The 25150-nt window shown below is 39.7% G+C and overlaps 1 protein-coding gene across 1 annotated transcript; it reads right to left on the reverse strand.

The window, feature by feature from the left end:
* Positions 1 to 22493: 22493 nt before the first annotated feature.
* On the reverse strand, positions 22494 to 24657 carry LOC132536834 (arylsulfatase J). The gene has a single exon (XM_060186061.1). It carries the CDS (start codon positions 24540 to 24542, stop codon positions 23250 to 23252), a length of 1293 nt encoding a protein of 430 aa, XP_060042044.1. The 5' UTR covers positions 24543 to 24657; the 3' UTR covers positions 22494 to 23249.
* Positions 24658 to 25150: the final 493 nt, after the last annotated feature.

A 25150-nucleotide genomic window follows, 5' to 3' on the forward strand; every position in this document is an offset into this window, starting at 1 on the left:
TTCAGCTTTTACAGTCCTTGCTTTGATAGGTTAGCTTTGGAGTGAGTTAAAGAACTGTAATAGGAAGTAGGTGAGGAGGGTAACTAAGTCTATGTGGACACTATTTCATTATGATACTGACTTGCTGCAGACTATTGCGTATTTTTGCTTTCAGGTAAATATTTTGCCCTGATTTATGGATACATGTGAACATATGCTCTATCTTATGAGATCTGGCCTACATCTAGGTTTTGGGACTTTGTTGGGAAGTGAACCTCCTGGAATGTAATTAGAGAATACCATGAAAAGAAAGGTCTCACTGGAGTGATGACAGAGAAGGGTTGGCAATCCATGCCTGACATCTCTGTACACAGTCTGAGGTGAAGCAGGCTGAGATGGTTCTCATTGCGGTGATTAGGTTGGAAACAGGGGATGCAATTTCCAAAAAGCCCCCAGGGTTGACTCACTCATCAGCTGGGCGGCCAGTCTCAGTGAAGATTCATGTGAATGCCCTACCTCTGGACCTGTACGGAGACTTTCCATGAAGTCTTGGAAGAGTGTCTGTCACACTCATGCTTAATGTACCCAAGTGTGGATTAACTGGGGGACAGGTGACCCTTTCAAATCACATGGAGGAACAACTGCAAACTCAGTGAAACTCGGTCCTCTTGCTTGTCTCCAGGACATCCACGGAGCACCCCTGGTCTCTTCCCTGGCTGGCGAGTTTTTTCACCCGCCTGTCGCTGCTTCTGCTGTTCAGACCTCTTTTAATGTGGATGTCCATATTCACTACAGGCTGTGTTGCAGAATAGACTCAGTGCCCTGATTTTTTTTTTAAATTTAAGTTTCAGGTGATCTTCAAGGGTTTTATTCAACAGCTTCTTCTTTGGGACACCATCTTTGAAGTTTCTGAGTTTTCCTTCTGCTTTGATCTGATAAACTAGGCCTTGAAGACTGACTGCTCAGCCTCCTTACATGTTCCTGCTGTGCACTGTTTCCTCCTGGTGGAGGCCTCGGTGCTGCTGCCTGACCTCTTCAACAGTCCTTTTCATCAGCTCAACTCCCACAACTTCCTGCACCACCTGATTTGAATGGGGCCGTGTGGTGGCGCACCTGGCTGAGCGCACATGTTACAATGTGCAAGGACCCGGGGTCAAGCCACCAGGCCCCATCTGCAGGGGTTGGGGACAAGCTTCACCAGTGGTGAAGCAGGGCTGCAGGTGTCTCTCTGTCTCTCTCCCTCTGTATCTCTGCCTTTCAATTTCTGCCTGTTTCTGTCCAACAATTAAAGATGAAAGAAAGAAAGAAAGAAAGAAAGAAAGGAAGGAAGGAAGGAAGGAAGGAAGGAAGAAAGAAAGAAAGAAAGAAAGAAAGAAAGAAAGAAAGAAAGAAAGAAAGAAAGAGCTGGGCGGTGGCACAATGGGTTAAGTGCACAAGGCACAAAGCACAAGGACCAGCATAAGGATCTTGGTTCGAGCCCCTGACTCCCCACCTGCAGGGGGCTCTCTTCACATGTGGTGAAGCAGGTCTGCAGGTGTCTATCTTCCTCTTCCCTTTCTGTCTCCTCCTCTTCTTTCGGTCTCTCTGACCTGTCCAACAGCAATAACAATACTAACAACAGCAATAACAATACTAACAACAACAATGATGATAAACAAGGGCAACAAAAGGAGAAAAATTAAAAAATTAAAATTAAAAAAGAAAGAACAGGAGAGAGAGAGAGGGAGAAAGGAAGGGAGGAAGGAAGGAACAAAGGAAGAAAGAAAGGAAGGGAGGAAGGAAGGAAGAAACACAGGCCACTCTCTGCAACTTGCTCTGGCGCTGTGGTCCCTCACTGTGGAACTAGAACTTGAATCTGGACCACATGCATGGCAGGGTTCTTGTCCTGCCTGATGGACTATCTCTCCAGTCCTCTTTCTTCACTTTTTTAGTTTCATTTTTATCTGATTCTTGTGTTTTTAAATTTTATGTTTAGATTGCAAAATTCCAGTGTATAGTGCCATCTCACACCCACCACCAGAGTCCTGAATCCCAACCACTCCACTACCCAAAGATGACCACTAGAGTTCTCACAAGTCTTACACTTTGCTTGATTCTGTTTTGTTTTTGCAAGTTCATATGTTTCAGTTCTCTATATTCCACATGAGTGAAACCATCTGAGAGTTGTCTTTAATGCCTTTATTTATATCTATAAACAAAATCATCTCCAGTTCTATCTATTTTGTCCTGAAAGACACAATATCATCTTTTTGATTGCCGAGTAGTATTCCACTGAATATATATCCCATAACTTCTTTAACCAGTTTTCTGATGGTGGGCATTTAAGCTGCTTCCATTCTTTGATTATTGTGAATAATGCAGCTATGAACATAAGGATGATGTATATGTCCCTTCACATTAGTGTTTGAGTGTACTTTGGATACATGTTTGTATGGAGTTATGGGATATGTATTCTGTGGAATATTACTGTGCCATCAAAAAGATGATTACATACAAAATTCTGGACAAATTGTTCAATTTTCTTGAAAAATGCCACTGGGGTCTTGATAGGGGTTGCATTAGAATTGCAATATATTAGTTTTGCTTGAAATACCATTTAATAATATTTATTGTTCCAATCCAGGGACAAGGAATGTTCTTCAATTCTTGTGTGTCTTCCTCTATTTCTTTTAACAGTGCCCTATAGTTTTCCTTTGTGTGTGTGTGTTTGTTTGTTTGTTTCCCTCCTTTGTGAGGTCATTTGAAGGTATTTTATCATTTTGGTTTTGATTCTAAATGTAATTGAGTCTTTTATTTCATTATCTCCTGACTTTTTTTGTATACAGAAATGCCACAGTTTTATGAGTATTGACTTTATATCCTGTTACTTTATTAAATTTGTTAATCACTAGTTTTTCCGTAGAGCCTTGAGGTTCTCCAGATATATTATCAGTCATTAGCAAATAGTGCTAGTTTAATTTTTCTTTCTGATTTGCATATATTTGATATCTCTTTCTTGTGTGGTTGCAGTGGTGAGGGCCTCCGTGACTCTAGTGAGTAACAGTGAGGTAGTGGACATCCTTGTTTGGTTTTCCCCATTGAGAATGATGTCAGCTGTGGGTTTGTCTTAATGGTGTTACTGGGTGGAGTAAATGTCCTTCTTTTCTCAATTTCTGGAGTGTCTTTATCATAAATGGCTAATGGATCCTGTCAAATTAATTTTCACCATTAGTTGATATGACAGTGTGATTTTTTCTTTTCTTTCTTTCCATTCCTCCTCCTCCTCCTCCTCCTCCTCCTCCTCCTCCTCCTCCTCCTCCTCCTCCTCTTCTTCTTCTTCTTCTTCTCTCTCTCTCTCTCTCTCTCTCTCTCTCTCCCTTTTTCTGATATGGTGGGTTTCATTGATTGTCTTCCAGATATTGATCCATTCCTGTTTCTTAGGGATGAATCCCACTTGTACTTGGTGAATTATTTTCTTGACATGTTAGATTCCTTTTTCACTGTTTTTTAAAAAACAAATTGATTGAAAAACCTTAATGCTTCCTGTTCCTCATCATGTCAATGCTTTAAAACATAACTTTAAACAATAGATATTTGAGGGCTTTTAACTATTTGTCTCTCATGTAGATTGTTGTTTCTTCTCTTCATCACTTAATTCAAGTGCCTGTTTTTTGTTAATTTTTGGTAATCTCTTTAACAATATGGGGTGTGTCATCTCCCTCCTGCCTGATCATCTCTTCCCTACATTCTGCACAAATCATGGGATTTAACTAGCACCTTGTGACACACAGTTCATGTAAAAATCCCTGCAAATATGTGCAGAGATGTGTTGAGTTAATGAGTTAATGAGATGTCTTCGAGCCCTACATTCCTGTGATCATTCTTGGTGACTAATTTTAATAAATATAAACAGTCGTTTCAGGATTCTGATCTAACTCTTCAACTGAGTTGTCTAAAAAGAAATGCCACCTGCTAGTAGATCTAAATTAAATTTCAGATTGATTATAAAAGTCAGTAACTCAAGAGGCAGGTTATGGGGGAAGATCCTGAAGCTTCTGGCCCAATGCAAATGTCCGTTTTCCTCACAGAAGCCACGTGCTCCTGAGTCAGGAAGCTCTGAAGTTAGGAGTGACTAAGGGGAAATGTGTAAAGACGCCCTTCTGACAACAACAACCTTGTAACCCAATGTTTCTTCAGTAACATGATATTGGGGGGAAAGGATTTGATTATTTTTGTGAACCAGATCATGAAGCGCAGGTGTCAGTTATGAAAGTATCAGGGCCAGGATAGATAACATAATGGTTATGCAGGGAGACTCTCATGCCTGAGGACCCGAAGTCTCAGGTTCAATCCTCCACCACAAAAGTCAGAGCTCTAGTAAAATAAATAAATAAATAAATAAATAAATCTATATGGAAACAGTAAACTGTATTTTTTTCAAGGACAATTATTGTCCTCATGACAACCTTTATTAGAATCATCAAACAAGTAAATGCTGAAAAACAGGGGTGCTAAGATTCTACTAAAATCCTAGCTCTACTTCCTTCTTAACTTGAGGACAGATCTCACAAACCTAACACTGGTTTGAAATGCCACTCAGCACTTTAACAACTGGGAGAAAGTCTAAGCTTGTCTGATAAAGAAGGGACTCCAAAAGCTGGATAAGGGCAGTAGACTGGCTCACTCCATGATGGTCTCTTTAGCCAGAGTCAAGCCACTCTTATCACCTAGGGTCCTATCCAGAGGATCCTAAGATTCCCCCACAGATGATGTGGGGCAAGACCTCTAGGAGTTCCCTCTCTCTGACACCACTGGTCACATCCATTGGGAATATTATCATAAGCTCCATTGACAGCACTGTGTTTAAAATGGGAGTTGCCTCTGATAAATCTAATTTAGAGACAGCTTCAGAAAATAATGGATAATTTCCTTTCCTTTTATGTTCATTACCACCTCCATGTTTCAGAGACATTTTTAAAAAGTTTTATTTATAAAAAGGAAACACTGACATAAACCATAGGATAAGAGGGGTACAACTCCACACAGTTCCCACCACCAGAATGCCACATCCCATACTCTCCCCTGATAGCTTTCCTATTCTTTATTCCTCTGGGAGTATGCACCCAGGGTCATTTTGGAGTACAGGTGGTGGAAGGTCTGGCTTCTGTAATTGCTTCCCCACTGAACATGGGCATTGACAGTTTGATCCATACTCCCAGCCTGTCTCTCTCTTTCCCTAGTGGGACAGGGTTCTGGGGAAGCAGGGCTCCAGGACACATTGGTGGGGTCATCTGCCCAGGGAAGTCTAGTTGACATCATGGTAGCATCTGGAACATGGTGGCTGAAAAAAGAGTTAACATATAAAGCAAAAAAAAGTTGACTAATCATGTACCTAAAGGCTGGTCAAGTTCATATGAAGAGATGGGGGGGGTCTCCATTTTGTAGTTAGTTAGTAGTCCTATTTTAGTTATATTCCAAAGAGCCCATGACTGAGCCTGACATCTCGTATGCAGGTGGATCTAAGTTATTGTCTGTGAAGATGATGTCATGGCTGGAAAAATGACCAGAAAGCTGGATTAGGGAAGAGAGTAGCTCTCAAATATGGGAAAGGTATATAAGTATTGTTGACTGTAAACCCCATCAATTTGATCTGATCTGGTGCCCATATTCAGCTTTGGAGCCTATGTGACCTCTGCATCTCTCTAGATCTGAGCTCACATTCTGTGGTCATGAGTAGGAATGTTCCAAGCAGCCCCAATTTCAGGATCCATCTTCCTCAGGTGGAACATAGAGTATGTTGTCCAGCCTCCCTTCAGAGGATGAAACATCCTCTACTCAGAGACTATTTGAAAAGATAAGGTCAGCTATTATTAAGAATTTGAAGGCATCTTGTAAAAATAATTAACAAGTATTTTATTTAAAAAAGCAAATTGAGAGCCTGGTGGTAGTGCAGTGGGTAAAGTGTACATGTTGCAAGGCTCAAAGATTGGCCTGAAGATCCTGGTTGGAGCCCCCAGCTCCTCAACTGCAGGGGGGTCACTTCACAAGCAGTGAAGGACTGCAGCTCTCTCTCTCTCTGTCTCTCTCTCTCTCTCTCTCCCTCTCTGTCTTCCTGTCCTCTCACAATTTCTCTCTGTTCTATCCAACAACAATGATAGCAATAACAACAATGTTAATAACAACAATGATATGCAACAAAAGGGAAAAAGCCTCCAGGAGCAGTGGATTCATAGTGCAGGCACCGAGCCCCAGCAATAACCCCAGAGGTTCAAAAAAAAGCAAATCAAAGTTTTTCATGTGAAATCATAGGAGACTGAAAAAGATATGGCTCTTACCTCCCCAGAGCCCTGCTGCCTCACTAGGGAGAGACAGAAACAGATTGGGAGTATGGATCCCTGCCCATGTCAATGCCCATGTCCAGTGGAGAAGTCAGAACTCCACCTTCTGCACCCCATGGAAATCTTTGGTCCAGGGGTTTGGTGGTAGTGCAGCAGGTTAAGTGCACATGGTGCAAAGCTCCAGGACTTGAGTAAGGATCCCAGTTAGATCCCCCAGCTTCCCACGTGCAGGCTGGCCACTTCACAAGCAGTGAAGCAGGTCTGCGGTTGTCTGTATTTCCTCTCCCCCTCTCTGTCTTCCTGTCCTCTCTTGATTTCTCTCTGTCCTACCCAACAACAATAGCAATGGCAACAATAACCACAGCAGTAACAACAAGGACAATAAGATGGGAAAAATGGCCTCCAGGAGCAGTGGATTTGTAGTGCAGGCACCAAGCCCCAGCTATAATCCTGGAGGCAAAAAAAAAAAAGAAAAAGAAAAAAATTTTGGTCCATACTCCCAGAGGGATAAAGATTAGGGAACTTTCCAGTGGAGGGGAGGGTAGAGGGAACTCTGGTGACAGGAATGGTATGTGATGTACTCCTCTTATCCTACAATCTTCTTAATCATTATTAAATCACTAATTTAAAAAAAGCAAGAGAAAAAAAAAGTTATAAAAACACAGAAGTACACTATCTGCTAGCTGCCTTCTTAGTAACTTTCTGAAGCTCCACATCCATTCTGTAGTATATTTAGAAGAGTTTAGTCTAGCCAGCTTAACACAAATACTAAAGAAAACGTGTTCTCTATACACTTGTTGCGGGAGGAACATTGCTTGCTTCTTTTCTATTTTTTTATTAGTGATTTAATAATGGGTGTAATTGTTTTGTTGTTATTGAGTTACATGATTTATTTATTGTCATTTGTAATCAGTCTCTTGTCAGTTGTGTGACATCCAAGTATCTTCCAATTTCTTGGTTACCTTTTGTGTGTGTGTGTGTGTGTGTGTGTGTGTGTGTGTGTGTGAACTTTTCTTTTAATGTGTAGAAGCTGTTAAATTTGATATAGTCCCAGTAATTTAACCTTGCTTTAGTTTTGCTTACCCATAGTGATGAGTCTCCAAATAGAGCCTGATGTTAAATTGTGGACGTGTTTCACCAATGTTTTCTTCTCTATATTTTTTAGTCTCAGTTCTAACAACAAGATCTTTGATCCATTTTTTAAAAATATTTATTTTATTTATTTATTCCCTTTTGTTGCCCTTGTTGTTTTATTGTTGTAGTTATTATTGTTGTTGTTGTTGGATAGGACAGAGAGAAATGGAGAGAGGAGGGGAAGACAGAGAGGGGGAGAGAAAGACAGACACCTGCAGACCTGCTTCACCGCCTGTGAAGCGACTCCCCTGCAGGTGGGGAGCCGGGTTCGAACCAAGATCCTTATGCCGGTCCTTGTGCTTTGTGCCACCTGCGCTTAACCCACTGCGCTACAGCCCGACTCCCGTCTTTGATCCATTTTGAGTTAATTTGGCATATGGTGTTAAGGGGTGGTGCAGTTTCATTTTTCTGCAATTGACTATCCAGTATCAGCTATTGAAGAGGCCTTCTTTTTCCCATACTGAAAAGGTTTTAGTCCTTTATTATTTAATTTCAGTTTTGTTTTGTTGGTCTATAAATTGGTTTTGTTCCAGTACTGTAATGTTTTAATTACTATTACTTTGTAGCATCAATGGAAGTCAGGAATGTTATGTATGCATTGTTTGGTTTTTGCTAGACTACTATGGCGCTGACTCCCCTCTGGACATCTTTAATAAAATATTTTCAATAAATGTGAAAAACACATACTTTGGGATTCATAATATTAATACATTATTTTAGTTCTATAATTAGCATATTTAATATTGAAATAGATTTAAAATTATTTCATATATATATAATTAAATGTTTATATGGCAAAGTTAGTAAAAATGTAAAACCAAGGTCTCTTTTGCAGTCTTCTCCTTGGGAAACGGAAGACGGCTTGCCATTTATAAGCCGGGTTCTAGTAGGAATGAAAGTGACTGGCTCCACTCTGAAACATTTCTTTTTTAACGTTTACTATGGCTTTCAATTTCCCATCTTTTTCCCATCCAAGTTCAGCTCATTAGCAAATCCATTAGCAAGTCTAGAATGAAATTTTCAAGAGAACATGATCTTGTCTCCTACTTCCAAAAGCCTAAAGATTCAGTGGAAAGACAGAGGTATTTATTTATTCTAGTGCAGGTGACTATTTTTCTTATGATTAATGAAGAAGTAGCTATAATTCAAGGGCCAGAGGGGAAGCTATTGCCCAGGGGTTCTTTTTTATTTTATTTTTTTAAAGATTTTATTTATTTATTCATGAGCAATAGGAGAGAGAGAGAAAGAACCAGACATCACTCTGGTACATGTGCTGCCGGGAATTGAACTCAGGACCTCATGCCTGAGAGTCCCAAGCCTTATCCACTGTGCCTCCTTCTGGACCACTGCCCAGGGGTTCTTTTCAACCTTTTGTTAATTAGTGAGTTCCTGAGCCCAGTTAGTCAAGTAATGATTTGACTACTTTCTTTGTAAATAGATTTAGGTAAATAAGTTCTCCTCCAGGACCATATCTAAAGCTGAATCTCCATCAAAATTCAAAGGCACCTGTGAAAAATAGCAAAAACCTGAGAGACTAGTTATTTTGGGGGGACTCTTTTTATCATAGTTTAAAGTTTCAAAATGATTGATTTGCTCTTACTAGTAAATAGGTTCATACAAATAAAATCACTTTCCTATTGATCTATAAGAGGATTAATATGAACCAATTAGGATAAATCCTCCCAGAATAGTGACTAATAGGACTGTCAAAGTTATATTGGGAACACAAAACCATCTCTTCTTAGGAAAATCATGGTCAGAAAGACATGTGATCATTGGAAGAACACAGCATTTTCATGCCCAGGGTTCCTATTTTGATCCCCAGCTCTGTAATCTGATCCAGTGATGTTCTGGTAGTCTCTATCTCTCCCCCTCTCTTCTTCTCCCTCTCTTTCCCTCTCTCTCTCTCTTTTTAATTTTTTAAAAAATTTCCCCCCTTTGTTGCCCTTGTTGTTTTATCGTTATTGTTATTGCTGTCAGATAGGATACAGAGAAATCAAGAGAGGAGGGGAAGACAGGCAGAGAGAAAGATGTAGACCTTGTAGACCTGCTTCACCACTTGTGAAGTGACCTCCTTGAAGGTGGGGAGCCCCGGGCTTGAACCGGGATCCTTACACTGGTCCTTGGGCTTTGCACCACGTACACTTAACCCACTGCGCTACTGCCCGGGCCCCTCTCTTAATAAATTTTTAAAAACAGAAGTAAAAGAATATAGTACCTCTGTTTGAATATGCCACTTTAGACTACCATATTCCAAGGTTTTGTCTTAAAGGATTGGTACTTTATTTAAATTGCCTGATTTTGGAAATTCAATCTAAAATTATTTTGAAAATTAGAATGTTTGCAGATATTATAAACAGGGAATCCAAACAAAAGCCAGGACACCTGGAGTGCAGGAAAACAGAGTTTATTGGTGACTACCAACCCAGAATTAGCTGACACTACAAGTTCTGGGCCCCAAATCTCAGCAGTTTATTTTTTATAGTAACAGTCCACAAAAAAGGGTTGGCGATTGATTCACAGTGGGGGATGTGAGGACTAGGAGGTGGACAGAGATAGTAAAAGGCTTAATGGTCTCAGGGCCATACAAACACCAGGAGATGAAGGGGGATTAAGCTTGGAATTTATAGATGTCCTGAAAGCCTGGTACAAATATTTGTGATTTTTTTGATGTACTGTTCCCACTCTCCTGTCAGATTTCTTTTCCTGAGCCAACCAGTCCCCATGTCGGACATTCCCCAGTGAATCTCTTCTTTCTTCCAGTCAGAGGAAGACCTATTAGACAAATTGACTCTAGAGCCTCTCTTTTCAGAGTGTGCTGTCTGAGGTCAACTCCACAAAGGAATTGACTAGAAATGCAGATTCTCAGGCTGCCTCTCCAGCTCACATTGTCAGAATCTGCATAAGCTTTTTCAATCCCTCTGAATCTCTCTTCATTCCACAGAGATACTGATTATTTCCATTCTTGTACATCTATATGCAACCAGAATATATAACAAATGTTCTGTGTAGTTCTGTATCACTAGGGAATCCTCTCTTCACTATTTCATTTTAAATATATCACTATTTTTTCAAGCACCAGATTTCATTATTCTTTCAACTGTATTATCCTATTCATTTTCTTCTGGTAGAATTAATAGTGCATTCCACTTTACTTTTAGCTTTTTTCAATTGTTAGTCTTATACAAAGGTGTTTTTCTTCACTGGCATTAGTTTCCTTGTGACATTCAGTTGTACCGGAATCTCAGTGAAAATTATTGAGTTTATTATTATATAAATTTTTCACTATATATAGATGGTAGAATTCTCATTAAATAAAAATTCTGTGTCCTTAAGGATGGTTACTCTGCTTCACTACACACATTTACAAAATAAAAATTGAATTAGGCACAATTTTCTCTCTAAAATGGGGGGGTTCTTTTCTAGTGGGGACTTTTTAGGATTACACAATTCTGATAATACTGCTAGCAGTACCTGAATTGTTTATGTGAAATGAGTTGCAAGTAATCAGTCAGGATTTTGAAGACTTGTCTTGCTTGCTTGCCTTTCTGTTTCTTTTTTTTTAAAACCAGGTCATGATCAACTCTGGCTTATAGTGGTTCTAGGAAGTGAACATGGAACCTTTGATGCCTCAGGCATGTAAGGCTTTTTTGCATAACCATTATGCTCTCTCTGGAGCCCTAGGCCAATTTCTATTATGAGAAGATTTGGGGCATTCTTACTATGGGGAAAACAAATTTCTCTAGGCACCAGATACATACTTTTAATAATACAGGGCTGTATAGGGCTGTATAGAGAAAAACATGGAATAATTTTTCTAGCTTTAAGTAGAACTCTTACATATATTTCACATTAATTTTTAAATTGAGGAAGAAAACTTTCCCATTTCACTATTTGAAAAAAAAATAAGTCACAAAAAAGCTTATTCATATCAGTTAATTAGTGACAGGTATATAAAGAATAGCTGCTGCTTACCACAACAGAAGACTTTCTGTTTCAAGTATGTGAGTATTCTGAGGGGGGATTGTATGAGATACCAGGAAGACCTAACTACTGAACTGAATTTTAATCAACTTAATAGAAAAATAGTAAATTAGTAAAAATCACCTAATCTTTTATGAAATATAATAGCAGTTTAGTAAGGAATTACAGTAGCAACTGAAGCAAGTATTGAAGCAGTTTAATCACTACCAGTTAGCCAAACAATTTCTCCAGTCTGTGAAAAATAGTAACCAAATCCCAGTGAAGAAGAAAGAGAAAAGAAAGAAGGGGTAGCAAGAATAGACAGTTATGCAAATCTACTACCCACTGTATATTCTAGGAGTGACAAGAGGGGAAAGGGAAGTAGAGCAGAGATGCACACATAGAGAGTCCACTCTGAGTCAGATTTCTTCCCCAAAATAATTCACAAATTCAGAAAGGCAAAGAAGAAGGAAGGAAGGAAGAAGTGTATGACAAGATAAAAAAAGAAAAAAGATACAAGTGAGAGAAAAGGGAAAAGATAAGAGAGCTGTAATTAAAGAGCAGTGAAAGGAAAGGTTTTTTTTATTACTTTGTTTTAATTTAATTTTTTTTGATTAGCTAGTAGGAGGAGGGAGAGGAGAGTCTGTAGAGGAGGTAGGAGTAAGGAGACAAGTTCCTCCCACAATAGATAAGATGCCCGCTACCCTAGCAATGAAAGATACCCTAAGAGTTAATTCTGATCAACCTAAAGGGGGGGAAGATATGTGCCTTTATATAATATTAATAATAAAATAGAGCAGGGTAAAAAAAAAATCCTCTCCCAGATTACCTCAAACCTCGTGATCAGAGGCAGCTGATTGTTAAGAATGAGGAAAAAAAAAACAACCTCAGGACTAGACAAGGATAGCTGAAATAGACAGTTATGCAAATCTACTATCCACTGTATATTCTAGGGGTGGCTAAAGGAGGAAGGGAAGTTGAGCAGAGACACTCGCAGTGAGAGTCCCCACTGAGTCAGAATTCTTCCCCAAAATAATTCCCAAATGTGTATCAGTGAATTGAAAAAAGCACACTGTTTGGTGGTGTGGGGGCTGGGGGCTGTGGCTTTGGAAGCCGTAGGATTAAGGAAGAAAGGATGACAAGAATGAGAAAAAGAAAGAAAAAAAAGAAAGAGAGAGAGAAAAGTGAAAAAGATAAGAAAATGAACAGTCATAAAAGAGAGGTGAGAGGAAAGAGTTATTTCTTTCTTTATTTATTTTTAATGATTTAATTAGCTATGCGGGGTGAGGTGGGGGGGTTGGCTACTTAGAAAGAAAAAAGGCCAGAGGTTTCAGAAGGGTATAGACTTAGAATGAATGATACTCCCTGGTGGGATAGGAATTTGGTAAAGACAGAAGCTCAGCAGGGGAGCCTCCTAGGATCTGGTCCCCAGGACTGGTTATGGGGGGGGGGGGAGGTGTGCTTAATAATTAAAAGGAAAAAAATTTTTTCCCTTTTTTTCTACTCTATTTCTTAACACAAATTAAGTTATAATCACCTCCTTGGTGTGACCGCTAGGACCCCTTATTGACTGGCCTACTAAAGGCAGAAATCCTACTGTTTCCAGAAGATGTAGTCAGAGCTCAAGCCACTAGCAGCTTCTCAGTCCGCCATCTTCCGGGACCACCCCAAATGCTAATTTAAAGGGACCATTGCACCCCTATGTTCACAGTTGCATTAATCAAAGTGCAAGCAGCCTAAATGCCCATCAATAGATGACTGGATAAAGAATTTATGGGATATATATTCCATGGAATACTACTGTGCAATCAAAAAAAGATGATATTGTGTCCTTCGGGACAAAATGGATAGAAGTGGAGGTGATTATGCTTAGTGACAACTGCCAGATGGTTTCACTCATATGTGGAATCTATAGAACTAAAACTCAAACACAGTATTTTTTTTTTCCTCCAGGGTTATAGCTGGGGCACTGTGCCTGCACTACAAATCCACTGCTCCTGGAGGCCATCTTTTTTCCGTTGTTATTCTTAGCGTTACTGTTGTTGTTGGATAAGACAGAGAGAAATTGAGAGAGAAGGGGAAGGTGGGGGGCTTGGGGGAAGGGAGAGGCAGAGAGAAAGACACCTACAGACCTGTTTCACTGCTTGTGGAATGATTCCCCTGCAGGTGGAGAGCCAGGGGCTCAAACCGGGATCCTTGTGTGAGTCCTTTAGCTTGGCAGTATGTGCACTTAACCTGCTGTGCCACTGCCCTGCCCCCAGGAATTTTTTTCCTATTTTATTTGATAGGACACAGGGAAGTTGAGAGAGGAAGGGGAGTTAGAGAAGGAGAAAGAAAGATAGACACCTGCAGACCCACTTTACTTCATAGCTCATGAAGCAACCCTGCTGTAGGCAGGGAGCAGACATTCAATCTGGGCCCTTGCAAAGGTCCTTGCACATAGTACTGTGGGCTTAACCAGGTGCACTAACCACTAAGCCCCGACATGAACTTTCAAAACACACACACACACACACACACACACACTCACCAGTAGCAATCAACCTGTCCCTAAGACTTTGTAAAAACTATGGTAGTTACCATGAGGAAGGTGGAGGAGCAAAGTTTTGCTGGTGGATGTGGTGTGAAACTAAACTCTATAAACCTACAACCTTGTAGCCTACTATTGATCACAATAAAATCAATAAATCATGAAAAGAATTTGATTAACTGAAAAAATAATTATAAAAACAAATCCTTCCCTGCCTTAATAAAGAAATTTACTCAATGTAGCCTTTATTTGCTAACTCAGTAAAGTTGTGACATCAAATTTGGACTACAATGTGGAAACATTTCTTTCCCTTTCTTGGTTTTACTCTATGTGAAAAGCGCGCGCGCGCGCGCGCACACACACACACACACACACACACACACACACACACTTTTTTAAACTCAAAGTTCTGCCAGATATTTATGTTATTCTAATAGCTTCCATTGTTTTTTCTTATGATTTGTCACTTGTTATTGCAGTCAGCCTGTGTGTTTTCTACTTATCTCATGTCTTTTTTTTTTTATTTTCCATTTCCAAGTTGTAAATTAGGGTAAATTTCAGAGCTATGAGGTTTCAGAAATCTAAGCCTTGGAACTATCAGAAAAATGTTGCTGACTGTTTTTCCTTTTTTCACTTGAGAAACCTTAGTGAAAGAACTGGATCTGTCCCAAGAAAGTCAGTTCTGGCTTTTTACTGTGTGTTTGTATGATTAGGAGTTTCTGTGTACCGCTTTACCTGTGTCCCAAATATTTTGATAACTCATGTCTTCATTTTCATTTGATTCTAGGAAAATTTGAATGTCTTCCTTGAGTTTCTATCTGACCTAGTGGTTGTTAAGCTGTGTGTTGTGGAGGGTCTTATTTGTTATTTCCCTATTTCTGGTAGTATTTCTCTCCAAAGCATTCCTTACTCCTGTGACCAATGCATAAATTACTTTTTGCAGGCTTTCCTCATTATTAATTGCTTCTGTATTTCTTGGAGTTTTTCTGGGTCCCTGTTCTGGTTCATTGTTATAGTGGATCTTTAGGATTTAACCATTACTTTTTGTGTCTTTTGTAGTTTATGTCCTGGCTGTGGCTGTTCTGGTAGGGTGTGGGGTGATCTCTACTCTGTTCCTAGACAAATGAAGCCAGTCACGTTGTGGTCTGACTCAGTATTGGCTGTGGCTCTTGTTCTTTTCTTTTTTTATTTTTAATTTTTACTCATAAAAAGGAAACACTGACAAAAAACACAGGGTAAGAGGGGTACAATTCCACACAGTTCCCACTACCAGAACTCTGTCTCCCATTCCCTCCGCTGATAGATTTCCTATTCTTTAACCCTCTGGGAATATGAACCCAGGATCATTATAGGGTGCAGAAGGTGGGAGGTCTGGCTTCTGTAATTGCTTCCCTGCTGAACATGGGCATTGGCAGGTCGACCCATACTCCCAGCCTGTCTCTCTCTGTCCCTAGTGGAGCAGGGCTCTGGGGAAGCAGGGCTTCAGGACACATTGATGGAGTTGTCTGCCCAGGGAAGTCTGGTTGACATCATGGTAGCATCTGGAACCTGGTGGTTGAAAAAAGAGTTATTAAGATATAAAGAAGAACAAATTGTTGACTAATCATGACCATACAGGGTGGAATATTGCAGATGAAGACGTGGGGGGGTCTCTGTTTTGAAGAAGCTAGTAGGCCTATTTTAGGTATATTCCAAAGGGCCCATGACTATACTAGTTTTTTCCAGAGCCTGACCTCTGATATGCAGGTGGACCCAAGTTATTGTCTGGGGAGATGATGTCATGGCTGGAAAAAGATCTATAAAGCTGGATCAGGGAAGAGAGTAGCTCCCAAATGTGGGAAAGGTGTATAAATAGTGTTGACTGTAGACCCCCTCGATGTAATCTGGGGTCCATATTCAGCTTAGGAGCCTATGTAACCTCTGCATCCCTGTAGGTCTGAGCTCACATTCTGTGGTCATGAGTATAGGAATGTTCCACTTCCTTTGGAACTGCCACTTCCTTTGGAAGATGAGATGAAGTGTCTTTTGTGTTCAGATTGAAGTAGGGATATCAGACTCACTCCACCTATCTTGTACTCCTTTGTCCTTTTAGCAGCTTTTGCCAGCTTATACATGAGTTGTAATGTTCTGCCATGGTTCCTCTTTTTCCCTTACTCTATAGTTTCTCTCCTACTGGTCTGGAAACCCTATTCTCACTTGGAATTTCCAGGTTTAACGTGGCTTTTTTTGGCGGAGAGTATGCCAGGTGTTGTCCTCAACTTGCCATCTTGATTCCGCCCCCCCTACAATGCATATCTTAAATAAATAACTTAGGATGACATATGATAAAGTGGTTTTTTGGTAAGGTAATTTTCTTTATTTAATATCAAAAACCTGACTCCCCCCCAGGGTTTACATGGCATTGTCAAAAGTATGGGGAGTGACAGATGTATTTGAATTTTGACCCATTTATTCTGGTATAGATCTACTTATGCCTGTACGGCGGGGTTGAATTGTCAGAAAAACTGTGATGATTTTTTTTCTTTCTTTCAAAGGTCATTAATTTATATAAAGAACAAAGATCATTCAGTGATAGATAGTGATCCATTGCCCATTTTATTTGATAGTCTTTTGCCATCTCTCTGTGAGTGTCATAATTTCTTATTCATAGAAAGACCCATTTTTACCAGTGAAAAGCTGAACAAGGTGCTGATTTACAGCCTCCTCTGAATTGTTATACCACACAAGGAGTTTTCCAGAGAGCAAAGTCAGGCGACTATGGTGGGTGTGGCAACGCATCCCATCTAAGCTGCAATCATTATTGACTAGTGATAAAACTAGTGTGTGGTCTTGCACTGCCATGATGGAACACAACTGCTTTACAATGAACAAGTTCTGGACATTTCTGAATGATGAATTCATCCAAATTGTCCAAGTATCAACAGTATACTTTTGAATTGACTGTGTGGTTCCCTGCTAGGAGCTTGGAAAATATGACTCCTGTAAAATCTGACCACACTGAGAGTGTAACCTTCCTCTGATGAATGTCTGCTTTCTATGTCATTTGAGGTGAATTATCATGTCGGAACCAAGGTGATTTATTTGCACAACACATTGTCGTAAACAGTCCACTTCTCATCACCAGTCATAAGTCACTTCAAAAACTATCATTTTCTTCGCATTTATTGAGCATATTGCAGATGTTTATACACACCGTCAAACAAACTTCTTTGAGTTCATGAGGAACCCCAATAACAACTTTGTTTATGTACCCCAGCTTCCTCAGGAGTTCATGAGCTTGAGTGATAGGTGCACAATGTTTCTATAATCTCTAGTGCGGCATATCAGGGGTTTGACTCAATCAGTGCCTTTATTTTGTCTTCATCAATCTAGGTGCTCCTCCCTGACCAAAGAGTGTCACTGAGGTCAGAGTCACCAGCATGGGATTTCGTGAACCATCCTTGGAACTAATGTTCTTGTAGAACATTGTCATAATAAACTTTATGCAACTTTTTCACATGCTAGACATGTGTTCTTCCCTTTATGGAAATAAAGAACTAAAATGTACAGTTTGTCTCCCACCTCCAACTTATAAAATCTCCAAAACTCAACCAAATGGCTCAGGTTTTTTTTTTTAATGAAGCTAGAAATGTCACCTGCCAGTGACATAGCAATAACCTAGATGAGAAAAATACTTCAATCAATGGCATAATGCCATCTGTTGCAAAAATTCATCATGACTTTTCAGACAGCCTCAATATATATGCCTATATATTTATGTCTCTATTTTTTTAAAAAACAATTTTATTTTAATGAGAGGGGGAGATGCAAAGATATACTGAGCTCTGACTTATGGTGGTGCTAGGGATTGAACCTGGAAGCTTCAGCTATGAAAGTCTTTTGCATAACCATTATACTATCCCCCTAGCCATACCTATATATTTTCTTTTATTTATTTATTCCGTTTTGTTGCCCTTGTTTTATTGTTGTAGTTATTATTGTTGTTGATGATGATGTCATCTTTGTTGGATAAGACAGACAAATGGAGGGAGGAGGGGAAGACAGAGAGGGGGAGAGAAAGATAGACACCTGCAGATCTGCTTTACTGCCTGTGAAATGACATCCCTGCAGGTAGGGAGCTGGGGCCTCAAACCGGGATCCTTATACCAGTCCTTACACTTTGTGCCAATTGTGCTTAACCTGCTGCGCTTCCTTCTACTTATATATTTCAACTGCTACATGCCACCCTACATTTGCTACTTAATTAGAAAAACTAAGTATTTGACTTGTTCTCCTTAATTGAATAGAACAAACTTCTAACTTAAAAATGTGTTTTTATTTCTTTTATTTATTTTTTTATTCAAAAATGGAAATATTGACAAGACTACAGGATAAATGGGGTACATTTCCACACAATGCCCAGCCCCAGAGATCCATATCCAACCCCCTCCCTTGACAGCTTCCCTGTTTTTATCCCTCTGAGAGTATGGACATTGTGTGGTGCAGAATGTGTGAGGTATGGCTTCTGTAATTGCTTCTCCACTAAGCCTGGGTATTGGCAGGCTGATCCATACTCCACCCTGTCTCTCTTTCCCTTGTGGGGCAGGGCTCTGAGGAAGTGGGGCTCCAGGACACATTGGTGGGATCATCTGCCCAGGGAAGTCAGGTTGGCACATGGTATCATCTGGAACCCAGTGAAAAAAAGCTAAGATAGAAAGCATAACAAATTGTTAACTAGTCATGACCCTAAAGGCAAGAATATTGCAGATGAAGATTTGGTGTCTCCATTTAGGAAAACGCTAGTAGGTCTATTTTATGTATATTCCAGAGGGCCCATGACTTTACTAGTTTTTACCTTCGTCTGACATCTACTATGCAGATGGACCCAGGTTATTGTCTGGGGCAGATCTAATATGCAGATGGACCCAGGTTATGTGTCATAGTTGGAAAAAGGATTAGAAAGCTGTTTTTATTTCTAAGGACTCAGGATATTGTTCAACGCTGTAGTAATATAACCCAAATTAGAAGCAGTAAGGATGATATGACAATGGGGGGGTAGACCTAAGTAAAATGGAATCAGCAATGAGGCAAATAACACAAAATGAATGTTATGAAATCAGGGTCTATCTGCTTGATAATAGTGAGCTACTGAGACAACTTCCAGAAAAACGATAGTTTCACAACTTAGAATCCAGCAGATAAAAAACACCAGTATTTAGGTGGAGCACACATTTGGATCCGCCTCCTGAGATCAAAAACTATTCCTCTCAAGGTTATTTGTGAAGAGAAGGCTGAGCAAATGATTACAGTCTGCAGAATTTCTTTTCAATGATAAATAGAATTCCTCAGTACAGACTGATGACTTGTTGACAACAGAGGTTCGTTCCAGGGAGCCTGAAAGGCTAGCAGTTATGTCTGAAAATGCCTCAAGTAGAGAGAGTCCTTAACCTGGATCAATCTTAGGCTTCAGTGTAGGCCAACAAACCCCTAAAATTGTGTGCAACATTTTATATTTGGATGTGTAATATTCTTGGAATTACATGCTGATTTTATTAGAAAATTAAAACATTCTAACAGAAACTCTATAAAATAAATTATTTGCTCCGTATCATTGGATGTATATTCTCTTAATAAATTCTCTTACAGAATTTCCTTTCTCTCACCCTCGCATCATATTGTATGGATATCTTTCAGATCATGGACTCTAATACTTTGAGAATACATTCTTCTATGTTGTGACTTACATGCAGACCTTTGTGCTTAAATAGCTACAGGAAGTTAGGCTAGTGCCCTTTGAGACTTGTGACTCTAGGACAGTCCCTCCAGCTCAGTTTGAGCTAAGTGCAACTAGAAATACCTTCCACATTTTGAATACATTATTACACTGATTTGAGCTGTCATCATCACTAAAGCCTGGATTAATGCTTTGATCATTAACTGTCATTGCAATTTGAGGACACAAATCCAAAGTTTGGGGCCTAAAACTGTCAAAACTAGCTTGTAGGACAATCCTAATTGCATAGAAAAGGACAAAGACCTTCCACAGCAATACCTTGATAGTCCATGTCAGATTTCTAATAAAAATCTATAATATTTAGTAACTTGAATTTTTTTAAAAACACTATATTTCTTCATTTATTGAAATCTGATATTGTTTTAAACTGTGTTTCAGTTTAAAATGGAGATTGGACTTGAGAATATCCTGAGCATATAGAAATATTTAAGCCATATAAGCGAAACTAAATTTAGCTTATCTCATGAATATAAATAAAAGTTAACCAGTTATTTCTTATAAATGCCTCTGGCAATTATACAAAAAAACCAACACAACTTATATTCCTAAAATTGTGTAAAATAATTACTTTTGCTAGCTAGAAACTCTCATTGTAATAGTTATTGTGAATATTAAACAATTTTTCATTTTTGCTTTATAAGCTTTTCTCACTTTATATCCTGCAACTTCATTAACTCTAAGTTCCATATCAGCTCTTAATTCTGGAGGTTCTCAGTTCATGAACATTTTTGTGCACAATAAACTCTCACCGATTACTATTTATTGATTCTAGGGTGTTTTCTTTTTTAAAAAATAATTATTTATTCTCTTTTATTGCTCTTGTTGTTTTATTGTTGTAGTTATTGTTGTTGTTGGATAGGACAGAGAGAAATGGAGAGAGGAGGGGAAGACAGAGAGAGGGAGAGAAAGATAAGACACCTGCAGATCTGCTTCACTGCTTGTGAAGCGACCCCCCCTGCAGGTGGGGAGCTGGGGGCTTGAACCGGGATCCTTATGCCGGTCCTTGCACTTTGTGCCACATGTGCTTAACCCGCTGCACTACCGCCTGACTCCCGGGTGTTAATTTTCTATTTCTGGTGGAAAAGCTAGTGCAGCATCCATGTGCTCTTGTAGCATACACAAAACCCATCTTTGGATGCGTGGGGCAAGAAGCTGGAAACTGCCCTGGAGAAGAACCAGAAACAAACTATTTGGGATTTCCATGCTCTACAGAGTCCTGGCTCTACAGATTCTTTGTGGCTTCCTGGAGAATCATGAGGAGAAGGAGGAGGAGGAAGAGGAAGAACTTCTCAGGAAGATTAGTGATCACATGACTTCTCTGAATGCTAGTGGGCCCGCCAGTTGAGCAGCAGAAGCTGAACCACTATATTTCACCAAATGCAAAAGTAAATTCCAAATGAATCAAGGACTTGGATGTTAGACCAGAACCCATCAAACACTTATTATTAGCAGATATTATTAGATATTATAATATTATTAGCAAATATTAGCAGAGCTCTTTTCTGTATACAATTTAAAGGCACCTACAAGGATACCAATCCATTTACAAAGAAGACTAAAACAAAAATAGACCTATGGGATTACATCAAATTAAAATGCTTCTGCACAGCAAAATAAAGCACCATCCAAACAAAAAGACCCCTTACAGAATGGGAGAAGACAGAGGACCAGAAAGCTGGATCAGGGAAGAGAGTAGCTAGACCCAATTAAATCTTCAGATGACCAAACACAAATGTCAGGAAATATTTTTTTAATATCCTGAACAATTAAATTGGTATCTATATTTTAGAAGTGACACATTTAAATCCATATTTAACACAGGATGTTTTAATGTTTCAATATTAATAAACAATAAATATTAATAATATTTGAATATCAATAAATAGTTAAAGATATTTAAATAATTTTGTGGACTACAATTAGTAATACATTTCCATTCACTGTGAGAGGCAGCCTTTTGAATTCTGGTAAACATGTATTTAACATGTGATAAATATATATTTACCGATGATGATGGTAGATCTGGAGTCTGATAAACATGAATTCTGATAAACTCTGTTGGTATGCAGTCATGCCTACTTTGTTACCACATTTGCAACTTTGGACATCATAGTTTCAGCTAGCTGTGATTTTTCAACTGCAAACTGAGGCTCTGAGGCCTCTGTGTAAGGAGAAGGCACTTTTAATACGACTCCAGCCTAGACAGGGACATCCATCTGCTCACTGGCATCACCCAAGATAAGCATCACTATAGATAATGTCCCTTTCATCCTTCTATTGGCATGTGTGGATTCCAGAATTCTGACTACTGCAGGCTGGGTCCATAGCTTCATTTTCTGTTGCTCTCCTCTGTGTCCACTTTGTATAAGAGCAGATTCATTGTAGATGTTTGTTGTTGTTGTTTTTAATTACCAAGGGAGTATAATCACCCCTGCAGTAACCTAGTAGAAATACTTCTAATTTGCAGAATCCATGCTACATCATTATGGTTCAACAGACCATAGATAACCTGTTTGTACAGATTTTTGTTAAGATGAATACTGTAAATGTGTCTCACAGTTCAGTCAGAAATACAACACCAATTTTGTGATTAGCACAAAATAAATCATTTTAATAATTAAGATATATAAATACTTATGATAGAAACAATACATCCTTCAGCTCTGTACAAATACTACATTTCCAAGTAATTCTAAAGAATATGCTAATTAAAATTGAAAATAATGATTGAACAGTGATGACTGTCATTTTTGTGGTTTATGAACTCATAAAACATTACAGTGATTTATAGAAAAATACAACATAAAACTTGTAATGTTATTCAGAAATTTAAAAAATATTAAAACTCATGGGAATAATTATAAAAATAGTTTTTTTCTGTAAAAATAAATTAGATACTTTATGTTAAAATGTCATTCTTTTAGAGTCTTTAGAAAGTAGGTACATTCACATTGCTCAGACATTCTTAGTTACCATTCCCTCATACATAGCAGAGTGAGGTGTAGACTGTTCAGATGTGAGAAAAACAGCTTATTTTCATAGGAATGGAAGTGATACATAAAACTTAGTTCATTAAAAAAATCTAAGTGCCCTATGATAGAGATGCGATTTTTTTTTTTTTTTTTTTTTGCTTAAAAATGACACTGTTAAGGTCTTCAAGGTCACACTACTTTTGATACCACTTTATCAAAGGTAGTTTTTAAATCATGCTGCCTTGTAATTTACAACCAGTTAACACCTTCAGCAATCACAGATTATCCCCTCCCTCTTCTCATGAAAAGCAGTTGAATGAGGCCCAACAGATGAACTGATTGTCTTTTAACTAGAGGCAAGAGAAATCAGCCTCTCCATTCTCATCTTAATGTGGCTTACAAGAGTAGCACCTTTGGCACCTATGCCAGCCAGGTGACAGACATCTCTGGAAGGCACAGGATGACAAAAAGTCTGATGCTTCTGGCAGTGATAGGATTGAGCCAAACCTGTTCATTTACCTAGAAAACATGAAAAACCAAGAGTCCATTGAAATAAAACCAAAATAGGAAAATATTCAGACTTATCCTCGGGTCACATCTGAAGCATCTGAAGGACAGTTTGGAAACGAGCGTGCTTTATTTTGCCACTTTGGCTTTGCCTTGCTTTTCTTCAGCTTTTTCTGAGCCTTCTTTTTGCTGGACTTCTTTTTCTTATATTCGTCTTTATACCATGGTCCCCAGACCCCCCCATTCAGTCGAGGATTACTTCTGGGGTCTTTGGGGGGGTATCTGACAGGCACGGCGGTTTTGTTGAACTGGGAGAGTCTGCGGAGGAGCTGCTTCACGACTCCAGGATACCTGTGGGACAGGTCCACCCTTTCGTAGGGGTCAGCTGTGATGTTGAAAAGCCACACACTCTTTCCAGTGGGCAAGGTGACGCGTTCATTGTGCCACCGGTTAGGGCCCAGATTGCTGAAGGACTGAGGAGGCACCCAGTCACTGTAGCCAGGGTTCCCAGTGAGCAGTTTCCAGTGCCTCACCCTGATTGCTGACTGGATGGCTGTGTTCCAGATCCCATAGCCTGCTGCCCAGGAGCCATTTTTCGCCTTGGTGTAGATGGGGTCGATGTTGTGCAAGATATCCACCCGGGGTGAACGCAGGCCTTCACTGATGGTCTCCCAGATGTCGTAGCCGTCCAGTTGAATATCCTCATCAATCTGCCCTTCAGCCAGGGAAATCAGGGTGGGGTACCAGTCTGTGATGTGCACAAGCTCCTTACACACTGTTCCCTTGTTCTTCAGAAGCGGGCTGTGCACAAAGCCCACAGCCCGGATCCCCCCTTCCCAGTAGGTTCCTTTACTGCCTCTGAGAGGCCAGTTACTCCCACCTGCCGTGGGCTGGCCACCATTATCTGAGGAATAGATGATAATGCTGTTGTTGTAAAAGCCGTATGACTTGAGAGCCATGGTCACATTGCTGATTGCTTCATCTAAGCAAGAAAGCATGGCGGCATACCTCCTCCTGTTGATGTTGATGATGGATCTGTAGTGTTCGAAGTACCTGCCAGGGGCTTGCAGTGGTGAGTGCACTGCTTGATAGGCAATGTATAGAAATAAAGGCTTGCTGGGGTGGTGGGAGGCTAAGATGTGCTGCACCCTCTGAGTGTACATCTGTGTGGAGTAAATGCCGTTATCATAGTCCCAGGCAGCGTTGTCATTTTCATACAAGTCATAGCCACACATCCCGGGGCTGTCACACTTGTAGTGTGTATAGTAGTCACCACTTCCCAAGAGGGAACCAAAAAAGGTGTCAAATCCTCTCTGGGTGGGCATGCATTCTTTTCTGTAAAAACCCAAATGCCACTTTCCCACCATATGAGTGGAATAGCCGACTTCCTTCAGCTTCTGAGGTAGGGTTGCATTGTCGAGAGGTAGGCAGTTGGGCTGGGTAGGTCTGATGATAGAATGCTGCAGCCCCGTGTGTATTTGATACCTTAGCGAAAAGAGTGAAAATGTTGTCAGTGCAGCATAGAAGGCATACACTACAGACATCAACGGTTCTTACCTCATCACAGTTCTCTTGTTACTGTGGTAGAAATGTGTAACGTAATCTGTTATAATAAAGATGGACTTTATTCCAAATAAAATATGACCACTTCAGTATTTCCACAGCTGCCTCAAAACCTCTCACGAAATTCATGTTGGCATTTGAAGTGTATTCATCTTTAATTCAGTACTTTTTTTGAGGAAATGCTGGTTCATAGCACTGTACAAGTTCTCAGAGTGCCTTTCACAGTTCTCCACATGCAGCTCGTCACACCAGTCCCCATAGTCTTCCACCACAGAACTTCACTCCCTCCCCTTCTTTGTCCCATGACCCTTCCCCTCTTGGTAAAACTTCAGTTCTTTAGTGAGGATTCAATGGCTAAGCTTGATTTTATCTTGATCAGTACTTTTAAATCGTTTCCCTCAAAGTAATTTTT

The sequence above is a fragment of the Erinaceus europaeus genome, chromosome 2 (genome assembly GCF_950295315.1).
Source record: "Erinaceus europaeus chromosome 2, mEriEur2.1, whole genome shotgun sequence".
NCBI lineage: Eukaryota > Metazoa > Chordata > Mammalia > Eulipotyphla > Erinaceidae > Erinaceus > Erinaceus europaeus.

Excerpts from the sequence above, each read along its gene's own strand:
- LOC132536834 (XM_060186061.1), bottom strand. The coding sequence starts at position 24,542 with ATGGTGGGAAAGTGGCATTTGGGTTTTTACAGAAAAGAATGCATGCCC.